This window comes from Pseudophryne corroboree, chromosome 3 (genome assembly GCF_028390025.1).
Source record: "Pseudophryne corroboree isolate aPseCor3 chromosome 3, aPseCor3.hap2, whole genome shotgun sequence".
Classification (NCBI taxonomy): Eukaryota; Metazoa; Chordata; class Amphibia; order Anura; family Myobatrachidae; genus Pseudophryne; species Pseudophryne corroboree.
The window spans coordinates 294872095-294884464 of record NC_086446.1 but is presented as its reverse complement, the minus strand read 5'-3'; the positions used below and the strand labels follow the sequence as shown (position 1 = coordinate 294884464).

Genomic DNA, 12370 nt, shown 5'->3' with positions numbered 1-12370 from the left:
GGGTTGGCTTTTGACATCACACACCCGCCCAGCATTCGCCCACCCACGCCTACGTTTTCCCTGTCACGACTGTGTTTTTCTAAGCACTTCCTGAAAACGGTCAGTTACCACCCAGAAACGCCCCTTTCCTGTCAATCGTCTTGCGGCCGCCAGTGCAAATGAAAACAGCGCTAGAACCTGTACAAAACCACAAAGGCCTTTGTACCCGTACGTCGCGCGTGCGTATTGCGGTGCATACGCATGCACAGAAATGCCGATTTTTAGCCTGATCGCTGTGCTGCGAACAACGGCAGCTAGCGATCAACTCGGAGTGACCCCCATTGTTCTAAAGCCACCTTCGCTTCTCTTTACTGTATGCTTCTGATGAAAACTTAACCTTTACTTATCTTTTATCCTTTCTCCTAACCAGCACTGCCTCTAAACCAGAAATTAAATAATAAATGCCCTGCATCCTCCTGGGATACTCTGTTTGACCCATAGTTTACCCTTCAGGATACATACACCCTAAACACAGATTTCTCCTTGCCAGAGCTCACAATGTCATGATGTTACTGTTTACACCCAAAATAATTCCAATCATTCAGCACTGGGAGCAAGGTGACCATAATCAAGGGGAATCATTAGCATGAAATGCAACAGAGTATAATCACGAGCCTGTGTTTTGTTACTTCTGCATATGTTTAACTTTCATGTTCATTTAAAATACAGGAGGCGAGCATCACATGAAGTTAATTCTGTTTGAAGGGTAATTGAGAGAGGTTCTTTCATTATCAGCCGATATTGAGTTCTTTTGAAAGCTGTTTCTGATTCAAAAAATTTTTGATACCAAATTTTGTTTTGTTTAAAAGAAACAAAGAAAATATCGTCCCTTCATCATAGAATAGAATTCCTACTGATGCACATTTTATTGTATGCCCCAAACCTTCACAAGCACACAGGCTTACCTCTTTCTTTCATATACCCCACACCTTGCATCGTGCAATATACTCACCTGTAGTTGTATACATCTGAGTCATGTAAAGAGTTTGGTGCAGGCATGTGATTTAAGAATGAGGTAGTAACAGGGCTGGTGTTTCCATTCTTTCAGCCATGGTTCTGCTATTTGTTATGTGGATGAAGCGCAGGGAAAAGGAAAGACACACAAAGCAGTTGCTGATTGACCCCGAGGATGATGTGCGGGACAATATACTGAAGTATGACGAGGAAGGTGGTGGAGAAGAGGACCAGGTAACAACCAGAGAAATGGATATAGGATGAAAGATCATGGTTGTTGCTCATTCCATTTAAATACTTCCTGTCCTCATAAGATCTTGTGGGAGCCATTAATGCAGATTATTTTAAAGGGGTTGTCTCATCCTGGCTACCTGTGTAGCAATCCTCTTTGACACCACTGAACATAAGTGCTCTCCTGAGATGTTCTGAATAGGACTGAATGGATTGAGTCCTTGTGCCCCGTGAGCAGCAGTCTGTTCTGGCACCTGTCTTTAGATACTGAGTGGGGTTTCAGCGGAGATACCATTATCCATTAGTTACATTGAGAGTGCAAAACATAAAGAAGAAGATGGGTTCAACGATGGACAAATCTTTTAATTCTATTACAGTGAACAAGACTCATATTGCTTCTGACCCGTAAAAACACTTGCTTAGCATTAAGCAAAAATGTTGTCTCTCCCAGTTAATGTTATCCCCTCCCCAAATGCAGGGCCGTCTTTTCATATGGGCTCAATGGGCAGTTGCCCAAGGGCCTTAGGAGTATAAGGGCCGTAGGCTGATAGCGTAGGGTCCCCTTTTTCCAGGGTACCATATTTTGTAAAATTGGCCCTGGTGAACCAGAGATATCCGACTTCAAAGTAGAGGTCCCCATTCAAGCCCGTTAATTGCTCTTCCCAGCCAGATATCTCTGAGTTTTTCTAAGAGTATACTGCAAAAGCTATGACTCTCCCTTTTCAGTGGACACTGGCAACTTGTCTCTACTATGCCCAGAACCAGAGAAATCAGCCTTCCAGCAGCTGGTCCCTGCTCCAGCTTCACACGCCTGGTATGCAGTTTTATATATCTGTTGGTAAATTACTCTGGCTCCTGAACTCTGATCCCCGAATCCCCAGTGCCTCCTGAAAGGCAGGACTCTCAATTTTTTTATCCCATTGAAAGTGAGGAAATCTATATCCAGGAACTGCAGATATTGCATCTGCAGTCAAGCAAGCTGCCCTCCCACCAGAAAATGATAAATATTAAGCCCACTCCACTATCTAGCCCTCCCCTGTGTATTAAACACCCCCTACCACCGTGGAAGTCATGAAACGGGGCCCCTTCATCTAGCCCAATGTCCCCTTCTACAGTTTAGTGTTCCTCTTGATGCCCCATCTCCCATTCTCTGTGCAGTAAAGGAGTAATTAGCAGAAATGACTGCTCCAGGTCCTACATGCTGAGTGGAAGATAGAACCCCCCCCCCCCCCACACACACACACACACACACCCACACACCCCTACAGTTGGAGGATGGGTAGGGGCCGCAGTGCATTGCTCTGCCCAGGGGCCTACACTGTTCTATGCCATTTCATGTTTTATTATATACTTACCCACCACTAACTCTTTTTTTTATGTGGGGGGAAAAAAATGGGGAATATAGACAACCAACCCCCACATCCCCGCCCACACACACACACACCACCACCAAAATAAAGACAATAAGCACAATTATATTAAGAATAACTATGTAAACAGCGTGCATACATTTGGCCTTTAAAGTATCTCCACTTAAACAAAAAATATTTCAGTCATGAACCACCGACATACATTTCTGTTTCACTGACATTGGAGGGGTTTTTTTTTTGTGTCCATAGAATAAAGCTCACCAGGTGACTTCCTTTTATAAACTTTTTTGACTCTCTCAACAGGACTATGATTTAAGTCAGTTGCAGCAGCCAGAGACACTGGATCATGTTATGAATAAAGTGGCGGGTGTCAGACGGGTGGATGAGAGACCAGTAGGTGCTGAGCCACAGTACCCTATCAGACCCGTACTTCCACACCCAGGGGACATTGGTGACTTTATCAGTGAGGTAACTGTTGCAAAAGTGTTTTAGAGTAAAATAAAGCGGGCATTCTGTCAGTGTACAGTAATATGGCCAAATAAATATAGCTTGTAAGAATAAAAGTTAAAAGATTATTGTTAATGTTGATTTGTAAGGGTCCACACTAGTGCTGGCCAGTTTGGGGGTACAGTACATACATCCGGTAAAATAAGGATGTGGAAGGTGGACAAAATAAATGCAGAGAAGAGCACAGAGAATATGGAGTGCCCTGCTCTGAGGTAAAAGGTAATTTCTGCTCAGATGTGCCTGTCATTTCAGGGGATTTTTGTTTGAATAAGAGCTTCAGTCCTTGTTGTGTTAAAATGACATTATTGTGACCTTAGATGTTTAGTTTACCAGCTATATTATTTTTGTCTGTTATGAATTATTCAGGTCCTACTGTTTCCCTTCATTTTTTTGAGTTAAATAGAGTGCCTTTAGATCTACCTCAGTATACGGCAGTTCAGTGGAACCCCACTAGTTCACTGTGACCGCAGCCAGTCCATGCTGTTTTCAAGCCTGACGACTTCATATTTCATAGCTGGAGTAGTGGAACAGCCAGGAAATGCAGAAAGCTAGAAACCCTGACTGGATGATCACATGGCTGCGGTAGTCAGGTGCTGGATTCACTGCACGTACAGTACCTGCCATTCCAAGCTGTTTCAACTTTTCACTTCCAACTGGAAAGCACACTGGGCACATTGAGAAAATAAAATAGAGACTTAAAAAGGGAAGATTTTTCAAACTTGATCAATGCCTCTACGTTCTTGTAAAAAAAAGGTTAAATATGTTAGAATAGGAAAGTGTTACTGCGCAGTCTCCAATATGGCTCCTCCGGGGATGATGCTACATTCCCATAACAAGATGGCTACCAGTACTACGACCTTGCATGTGCGGCGCCATCTTGTTACAATGTATGAGTGACATAGTGAGAGAAGGACTCTTCCCAGAAGCTAACAGAAGCCTGTTAGCAACTTATATATGTGTGGGAAGCCACTGATCAGTATATTTGTATTCAATCCTATCGAAAAATACAGGATGGACTGAATCCTGCAGTGTTTAGCTGCAACCGCCTGAGTTTAATTGATCCAATCAGACTGCAGGTACTGCTGAGGGTGCCAGAGGAAAACTTCATCCCATTTGCTATATTGGAGGCATTTACATAAAAAGATTGAGTTCCCTACAAATGATCAACTCCTCTAATAAAAATTACTCGATATCCTCTTGAGCAGAGTGAACATACAGACCAAATGATCCCCCAATTTCTCTCTTCAATTTGTGTCAGTAGAGGCGGCAGATTTATGGGTGAGGCTGCCTGTAGGTACAACAGTAACGACTGCCCCCCACCTGCCTTATTGTATTATTTTTATTGATTGGTTATAAGCCCTCATTTCATTATAGCCAATTTAATAGAATAATTTGTAAAAAGCCACTAACTGTGCCATTTTGTTTAATTATGTATACATATATACTAAGTAGGACAGCTTACAGGGGCAGTATGTGCATGTCCTACCTGTTTACACTCCATTCAAGGTGGCGAATGGTACAGTGCAGTGTAAATATTTAGCAGTTACTGGTACGTTTTGGGCTGACAGTACCAACACAAGTCATTTTTCAGATTAAAAGAAAAACAGGCTACAATTGAATTGCACAATATTGAGCACTGGGTAAAAATGACAGCAAAATCCCTTATCTTGTCCCGCTTTTTTTTTTTTTTTGGGGGGGGGGGGGTAATTGAATATCCCCCTATGGATGAGTTTGGTGAAAAGGTTTACCACATACCAGAACCAAGCTCATTCTCAAGCTGTTAGACAGAATTTGGATGCCAACCAGAAATTAGCTCTTGTCCAACCATGGCTGGCAGCTGTATGGAGTCTTTCTTCTCTGCGTAGATGAAATTGCCATTTTAGCTGTAATCTGACAGCCATGTCCATCTGCTTCGTAATTGGATGCCTATTAATTTGACTGTTGAGGTAATGGAATTTAAATCAAAATCATCAGAGAAATTGAGGGGGATGAGGGGACAATCATTAGTATTTGGAGAAGTCCTGAAAATGTGCAGGACGCATTCCAAAAATTACAGCTAATTATAGACACAAAAATCTGAAACCCAGAGTATTTTTTTAGTAATGTTGGACAGCGTATATTGTATTTCTTTGTACTCTCTTTTTTTCTTTTATTAAAGAAAGCACTTTCTTGTTTTCTAATTAAATCAAGATTTTATTTCCTTAGAGACAATTGGCAGAAGTCAGGAATATTAAATGCAGCCATGTTTTCATTATAGTAACATATTGTTCTGGATTTCTATCTGTCAGTATTTTGCTCTTCAGTCCCACACAGATTTCTCATGTCAGTAAATTGCTAATAGTCTGAATCTTGGGCTTTGCAGTAGCGTCTTTTAAGCCATCTGACAATGAGCAATGCTATAATCACCTGTCCTCTGTAAAAGACTGATATAGCAGATGTCTTGTAATAAAGATGCTGCTACTGACATTTACAGATATATATTTTTATATAAAATGTGTATGTATATCTATACTCATTTCATGAACTTAACAAAACTTTATGGTGATAAACCAATTGTACTGTAGCTGCCAACGAATGTGTGTACAATCTGTGCATCAGAGTCCGCATCATATTGGATCAACTTATACAGTAGTTTTATCATTTAATGCTCATTAACTGTGAACTATTTAAACAGCTAGAATTTACTTATTTATTGATTACTGATGAATAGTGCAAATATTATTGTTCACTTTTTATTACTGTATCACAGCCATAACAACATAATTTATCATCAGCGCTCATGGTTCATCCACCTTCCTTATAGAACTTACCACCAGGCATATTCTCTACACAAATATAATGCCACTGCTGCCTGTGTTTTAAAAATTGTAATTCTATTATATTATCATTTGTGCTCAGTTTCTATTCAGTGATTTTTTTATTACACTTTTATTCCACAGTCTTTCACTATCCCATGAACGTGCAAAAATTAATCACATGCATTTGCATTCAAACATAATAAAATACAGCCATTCCTGCTCTGGAGTATAATGGATTTCAAGTGGAATTCCAGATCTGGGTACTAAATTGACTGGTTGACTGGATTGTTTTATACTCAGTAGCCTCTCTTTATTAAATATACTATATATAATAATAATATATATATATATATATATATATACATACACACACACACACATACATGTACATGCATCTGTACATAGGTGCGCACTGCGCAGGAAGGTTTTCTGATGACTTCAGTGTTACACAACTCTTTCATCTTAACTTGAAAAAAAACTTTCATTAAAAGCACTGTTTTTAAAAGCCAAAACAAAATAGCCCTCAAAAAATGAAAAAGAAAAAAAATGTAAAATCATTAAGAAGAAATATGTTTTTGAAAAGTGCCTTTTCGGTACATTACGTGAGGTGATATAAGTCTCAGGAGAAGTTGGAGGAGAGAAGAGACAATGGGGGTAATTCTGAGTTGATCGCAGCAGCAAGTTTGTTAGCAATTGGGCAAAACCATGTGCACTGCAGGTGGGGCAGATATAACATTTGCAGAGAGAGTTAGATTTGGGTGGGTTATTTTGTTTCTGTGCAGGGTAAATACTGGCTACATTATTTTTACACTGCAATTTAGATTTCAGTTTGAACATACTCCACCCAAATCTACCTCTCTCTGCACATGTTATATCTGCCCCTCCTGCAGTGCACATGGTTTTGCCCAATTGCTAACAAACTTGCTGCTGCGATCAACTCAGAATTAGGCCCAAGGGCCCTCATTCCGAGTTGTTCGCTCGCAAGCGGATTTTAGCAGATTTGCTCATGCTAAGCCGCCGCCTACTGGGAGTGAATCTTAGCATCTTAAAAATGCGAACGATGTATTCGCAATATTGCGATTACACACCTCGTAGCAGTTTCTGAGTAGCTCCAGACTTACTCGGCATCTGCGATCAGTTCAGTGCTTGTCGTCCCTGGTTTGACGTCACAAACACACCCAGCGTTCGCCCAGACACTCCTCCGTTTCTCCGGCCACTCCTGCGTTTTTTCCGGAAACGGTAGCGTTTTTTCACACACGCCCATAAAACGGCCTGTTTCCGCCCAGTAACACCCATTTCCTGTCAATCACATTACGATCGCCATAACGATGAAAATGCCGTGAGTAAAATTCCTAAGTGCATAGCAAATTTACTTGGCGCAGTCGCAGTGCGGACATTGCGCATGCGCATTAAGCGGAAAATCGCTGCGATGCGAAGATTTTTACCGAGCGAACAACTCGGAATGAGGGCCAATGAACGGTGCCCAAACAACAGTCTTCTTAGCAAGATCCTACTGCAGGGATTCTTATATATTTTAATATTATTTATTTATTTATTTACATCATTCAACTGTAATACAAAACACAGTAAATCAACAGACAATATTAAGAAATATTAAACACAAAATAAGAGGTGAAGGAAAATATAAAGAAGGATATATAAAGTGGAAAAGATTACTATTATATTATATTATACATTACTATTATATTACAGAGTTTGCGTCAAACTTTTCTAATAGGCCCTACACACTAAGCGATAACACTGAAATAGATGAACATTAATGAACGAGATATCGTTCATATCTTTCAGTGTGCATGCACCAATGATGAACGAAGCGTGGCCCCGTGCTCGTTCATCGTTGGTGCCGGCTCGTTTATACATGCAAGCCAATATGGACAATCTCGTCTATATTAGCATGCAGGGCTATGGGGCCGGGTGACGGGGGGAGTGAAGAAACGTCACTCCCCTGTCATTTCCCTCCCACCCTCCTCCACCCGCCGTTGAGCACCTCGGCAGAAAATGCCCAGTGTGTAGGGCCCATTAGTTTAGAGCGAAGGCAATCTGGGATACAGTAAGCTTCTCTTATACACATCACATACAGAGCACATAGAAGCCACAGTATTGGGAGACTGTGGTAGGGTCACGTAATCAGAAAAAAAGCTTAAAATGATTTTCTCCCAATCTCTTGTACCAGTACAGTAGGTAACAGTGACATCAATTAAAGTGCATCCCTAGCATTTCCCTAAACTGTTGTGATTAGACATTCTTGTTTCCAAGGCACAGCCCTTGGTTTGGGGGTTCTTTCCCCCAAAAAAGTCCCGGTGGACCCAACTAAACCATTGTGTTTTATAATGAGCTGATTCTATTGTTATATGTAAAGTAATGTGACCGCGTATATTAAAATCCATTTCTGTTGTAATATATGTATAGACGATTGTACACTTGACATACGTAAATTTTTAGGATATGTTCTTTCTTGGAGATGTATTATTGTTAATCATAAAATGCTGGACATTGTTCAGTATAACCTGCTGGTCACTGCATGCAATATGTTTGTCGCTGTTTGATAGTTGCTAGTACACATCCCCAAATGTTAAGAACAACTGTAGGCACGTTTTCTGGGGAAGGCCATCTTGATCAGTATGGCTTAAAAGAGCATTATAGATTCACTTCTGTGTACAATGCCTGAATTGTTATTTTTTATCTTTCTTTTTTATTACAGGGACTCAGAGCCGCTGACAATGATCCTACAGCGCCACCTTATGACTCTCTTCTGGTTTTCGATTATGAAGGTAGCGGTTCCACCGCTGGGTCTGTTAGTTCTCTTAACTCCTCTAGCTCAGAGGATCAGGACTTTGAGTACTTGAATGATTGGGGTCCTCGCTTCAAAAAACTGGCTGACTTGTACGGCGGTGGGGAGGAGGATTGACAGGACGTCTGCATCTTATTGAAACATAACCTCCTCAGTTGTACACTGGCAGCTTTCATTTTTTTATTATTAAACTCCCGACTCCCAGCCCCCTCCTGACTGTGTTCTTTTTAGTGTTAAATTAGGCAAACTTTATTTCTCTGCTTCATTCCAGTTAATTTTGGCAGATATGGAAAGTAAAAAGCTCTTATCTTTTTTTTTTATTTCACTCTGCACCAGGCAAGAAGACTGTAATTGTATTGCCAATATATACAGTAATGTAGAAAGTTTGACCAAGTCCGTTTTAATATTTGGCAATGAAGACAGAGTTTTTCCTAAACTTATATTGGCAGTGATGTTGCAGGTAGGCACTTTACAAGGTACACGCGGGTAGATGTATTATCAGGTGTGTTTAACCGTCATTTGTCTGGCTCTGCTTTGCACATTATCGTGGTGAAGCAGGTCCAGACTTCGGCAGGATGTTTTAGGAGTTTTTCCGAAGAGGCGGAGTGTTAATTAATCTGTCCAGCGAATTACATCCTCCCTTTGTCAGCTGTAGTCACTGTCTGTGACCGGTGCTGACATACATTCTACGCATGCGCCACTCATTTTCCCCCAGCTGTGTTATTGAATAAACTCCCTCACTTTATTCTTTTTTTAATGCACAATCCCTGGCTGTTGTAACCGACAGCCAGGGACAATGCTAGGCATGTGGCAATGACAGCTGCAGTGCCGTACCATTCATACATTTACTGGCACTTATCATTTTGCACACTGTAACACATTGATACATGGGGAGAAGGGGTAATTGCAGCACATAAAGTGCCTGTCACCGGTAAACGTCATCATACATCTACCCCTGAGTTTGGAGGCTTGTAAAGGGAAGTCCCTTTTCCTGTTTCAAATAAATAAGAGCACTTATAGTACCATGACAGACAGGGGCTGGCTCTGCAGGGTGCCATCTGCCCCCCGTGCCAGTGCAATTTAAGTGTTCCAGGGCCACCTCACTGCAGATTCCCTGTGAAAAGCTGGGCCATTTGCTTGAGTCTGCCCTCCGGGCTGAAAGTTGCCAGTCAGCCCCTGATGACAGATAATATATATCTGTTACCTCTACAGTGGACATTTTTTGGGGCTGAACCAGTTCATTCTTATCAATTTAGGAGCTAGTGGCATCAATATGTGACTCACCTGTCAGTTCAGTGTTTCCCAAACTCTGCTATTGCAGTCCAGATTTTAAGGATACTCATACTTGAGTACAGGTGACTTAATAGGTACCTCAGTCAATTTGATTTAACCATCTGGAATCAAGCATAGATATCCTTAAAACCTGGACTGTGATGGCGGAGTGTGGGAAACTCTGTGTCATTAGTAAACTGATAGGCTCAATATTTATTCAGACCAAAAAAAACAAAACAAAAACAGTCACAATCTGTCCTGGTCAGATGTGAAATATAAAAAATGTGAGGGACAAGTAATTTACTTTCACTACTTCTCTTGTGGCTTCATATAGAACACCCTACAGAGTTGCTTACTGGCCAACAGAGAACTGGATTATCCCCAACTGGAATTGAGCATTTTTGTTGCATTTTTGCCTTCCAAGCATTCCGGCATGTCTGCGTTCCATTACTGCTGCTTCCCGTCCCTATATATATATATATATATATATATATATATATACACCCTTACATATACATGCATCTGTACATAGGTGAGCAGGAAGGTTTCCTGATGACTTGAGTGTTACACCACTCTTTCATCTTAACTTGAAAAAAAAACTTTTTTAAAAGCACTGTTTTTACAAACAAAAACAAAATAACCAAAAAAAATGAAAAAGAAAAAAATTGAAAATCATTAAAAAGAAATATGTTTTTGAAAAGTGCCTTTTCGGTACATTATGTGAGGTGATATAAGTCTCAGGAGAGGTTGGAGGAGAGAAGAGACAATAAACGGTGCCCAAACAACAGTCTACAGTACTTAGCCAGATCCTACTGCATGGGTTCTTTCTGGCAGTGAAAAGATGAACCATTCAAATAGGGATTTCTATAGCTTTGCTTCTATTAGGCTGTTAATACCTACATTGGTTTCTTTGGCAGTGAAGGGGTTAAGAATGCAGATTTACTCAACAACTATTTAGTGAATGCAGTTTAGAATGTGAGGAGAACCACCCCCGACCCTTACAGTAGCTGTTCATGTTGTCCAAATGTACTTATAATGTGCCAATATTTGTGCTATCACAGAGCAATTCTGAAAAAACTGTGATGCATAACAAAAATCAGTAACAAACAATTGTATTATGACTTGCACCAAAAAAAAAGGAAAACAAGACATATATAACTTGGTAACAGTACAGTGCACAGAGTCAGTTGAAGTACACATGTACATGACAATTTTAAGTATATCCATCACTTACAGTATACACAGCAGAGACAGCCATTTTGTTGGCTGTGCTAGAATTCAGCCTATTAATTCATAAGTATCTAATGAAATCAATCATGTTTCCTAGTGCCTGATAATTGCTAGTGAATGAGTACATTCAGCCCTCAAAATGGCTGCCTGGTGTCTATAGGTGATGAGTACACTTTAATAAAGGTGCTGTAAAACATATTTGAACTCTTACTTGAGGTCATGCATTTGAAAAGGCAATGTACCAGCAGACATAACAGTGATCCATGCATAAAAATGCAGAATACTATTCAAACAAACTATATGCAATGCATGTGTCAGACTAATACTGGTTTAGCTATAAAACTAAAACTCTTGACATACGTTATTTTCCCAAAAATCAACATACATATAAGGATACTGAAAGTCAGAAATTATATATTTCACGTAGCAGTGTTTTTGCACTTACGCAAGTCCCATACCTGAAAAACCTCCCAGTGGTAGAGCTTTGTAGCTATACATGGATCAAATTTACAGTGTGTCTGCACCATCAGTGATGTGATTGTCAGGTGAAGGTAGATGTTTGGCAGCTGCCGCTTTTACTGCACAGATAATATATTGCCCAGAGAAATCAGTGCCTCATAGAATGTAAGTGAGAGCAGGGAGACTAACTGGTCAGTAATTCAGATCTGCTGCCTGTAGGCAAGCACGGGGAGGGGGGGGGGGGGGGGTTCCAGTTGCCTGGAAAAAAAAACGTATCCCCACAGCCTGGCCAGAGGCCACTACAAGCAGTATAAAGGGCAGAATGGAGCTTCTGCACATGCCCAGTGGCAGCAGATTTTCCTACTCAAGTATGCTGTCTGTGGATCTGAGTGCTCAATCATCGCACCAGAGAGAGAGAGAATCTGGTAAGTGGGCCTGCATATGTCTGAAGCTTGTTACATGCTAATTATGGGCTAGCGACCATTGCTCTAAAATCAAACATTTGGAATTCCCCCTCCCCCTCTAGAAATACTGCATTTGCCCCTGCTGTCCATCCCAAAATTCTGCAAGCTTGTACATAAAAGTGTTCTTGAGAAACCAAAGGCTTGGCTACTTTCATGTTTCCTCTATGATTCCCTCCATTACTGCATATATTTTTTACTATGGTCCCCTATGTTATTCAGTTTTACAATAATTTA

The 12370-nt window shown here is 40.7% G+C and overlaps 1 protein-coding gene across 2 annotated transcripts in view; it reads left to right on the top strand.

Moving 5' to 3' along the window:
* CDH4 (cadherin 4) overlaps positions 1–8920 on the top strand; it is a 1018047-nt gene extending 1009127 nt beyond the window's left edge. For both annotated transcript variants that reach the window (XM_063959329.1, XM_063959328.1), the window contains exons 14-16: positions 1088–1227; positions 2898–3062; positions 8622–8920. In XM_063959329.1, the coding sequence (XP_063815399.1) occupies positions 1088–1227; positions 2898–3062; positions 8622–8828 (512 nt within the window). In that variant the 3' untranslated portion in view covers positions 8829–8920. The remainder of the gene's footprint in view (positions 1–1087; positions 1228–2897; positions 3063–8621) is intronic.
* Positions 8921–12370: the final 3450 nt, after the last annotated feature.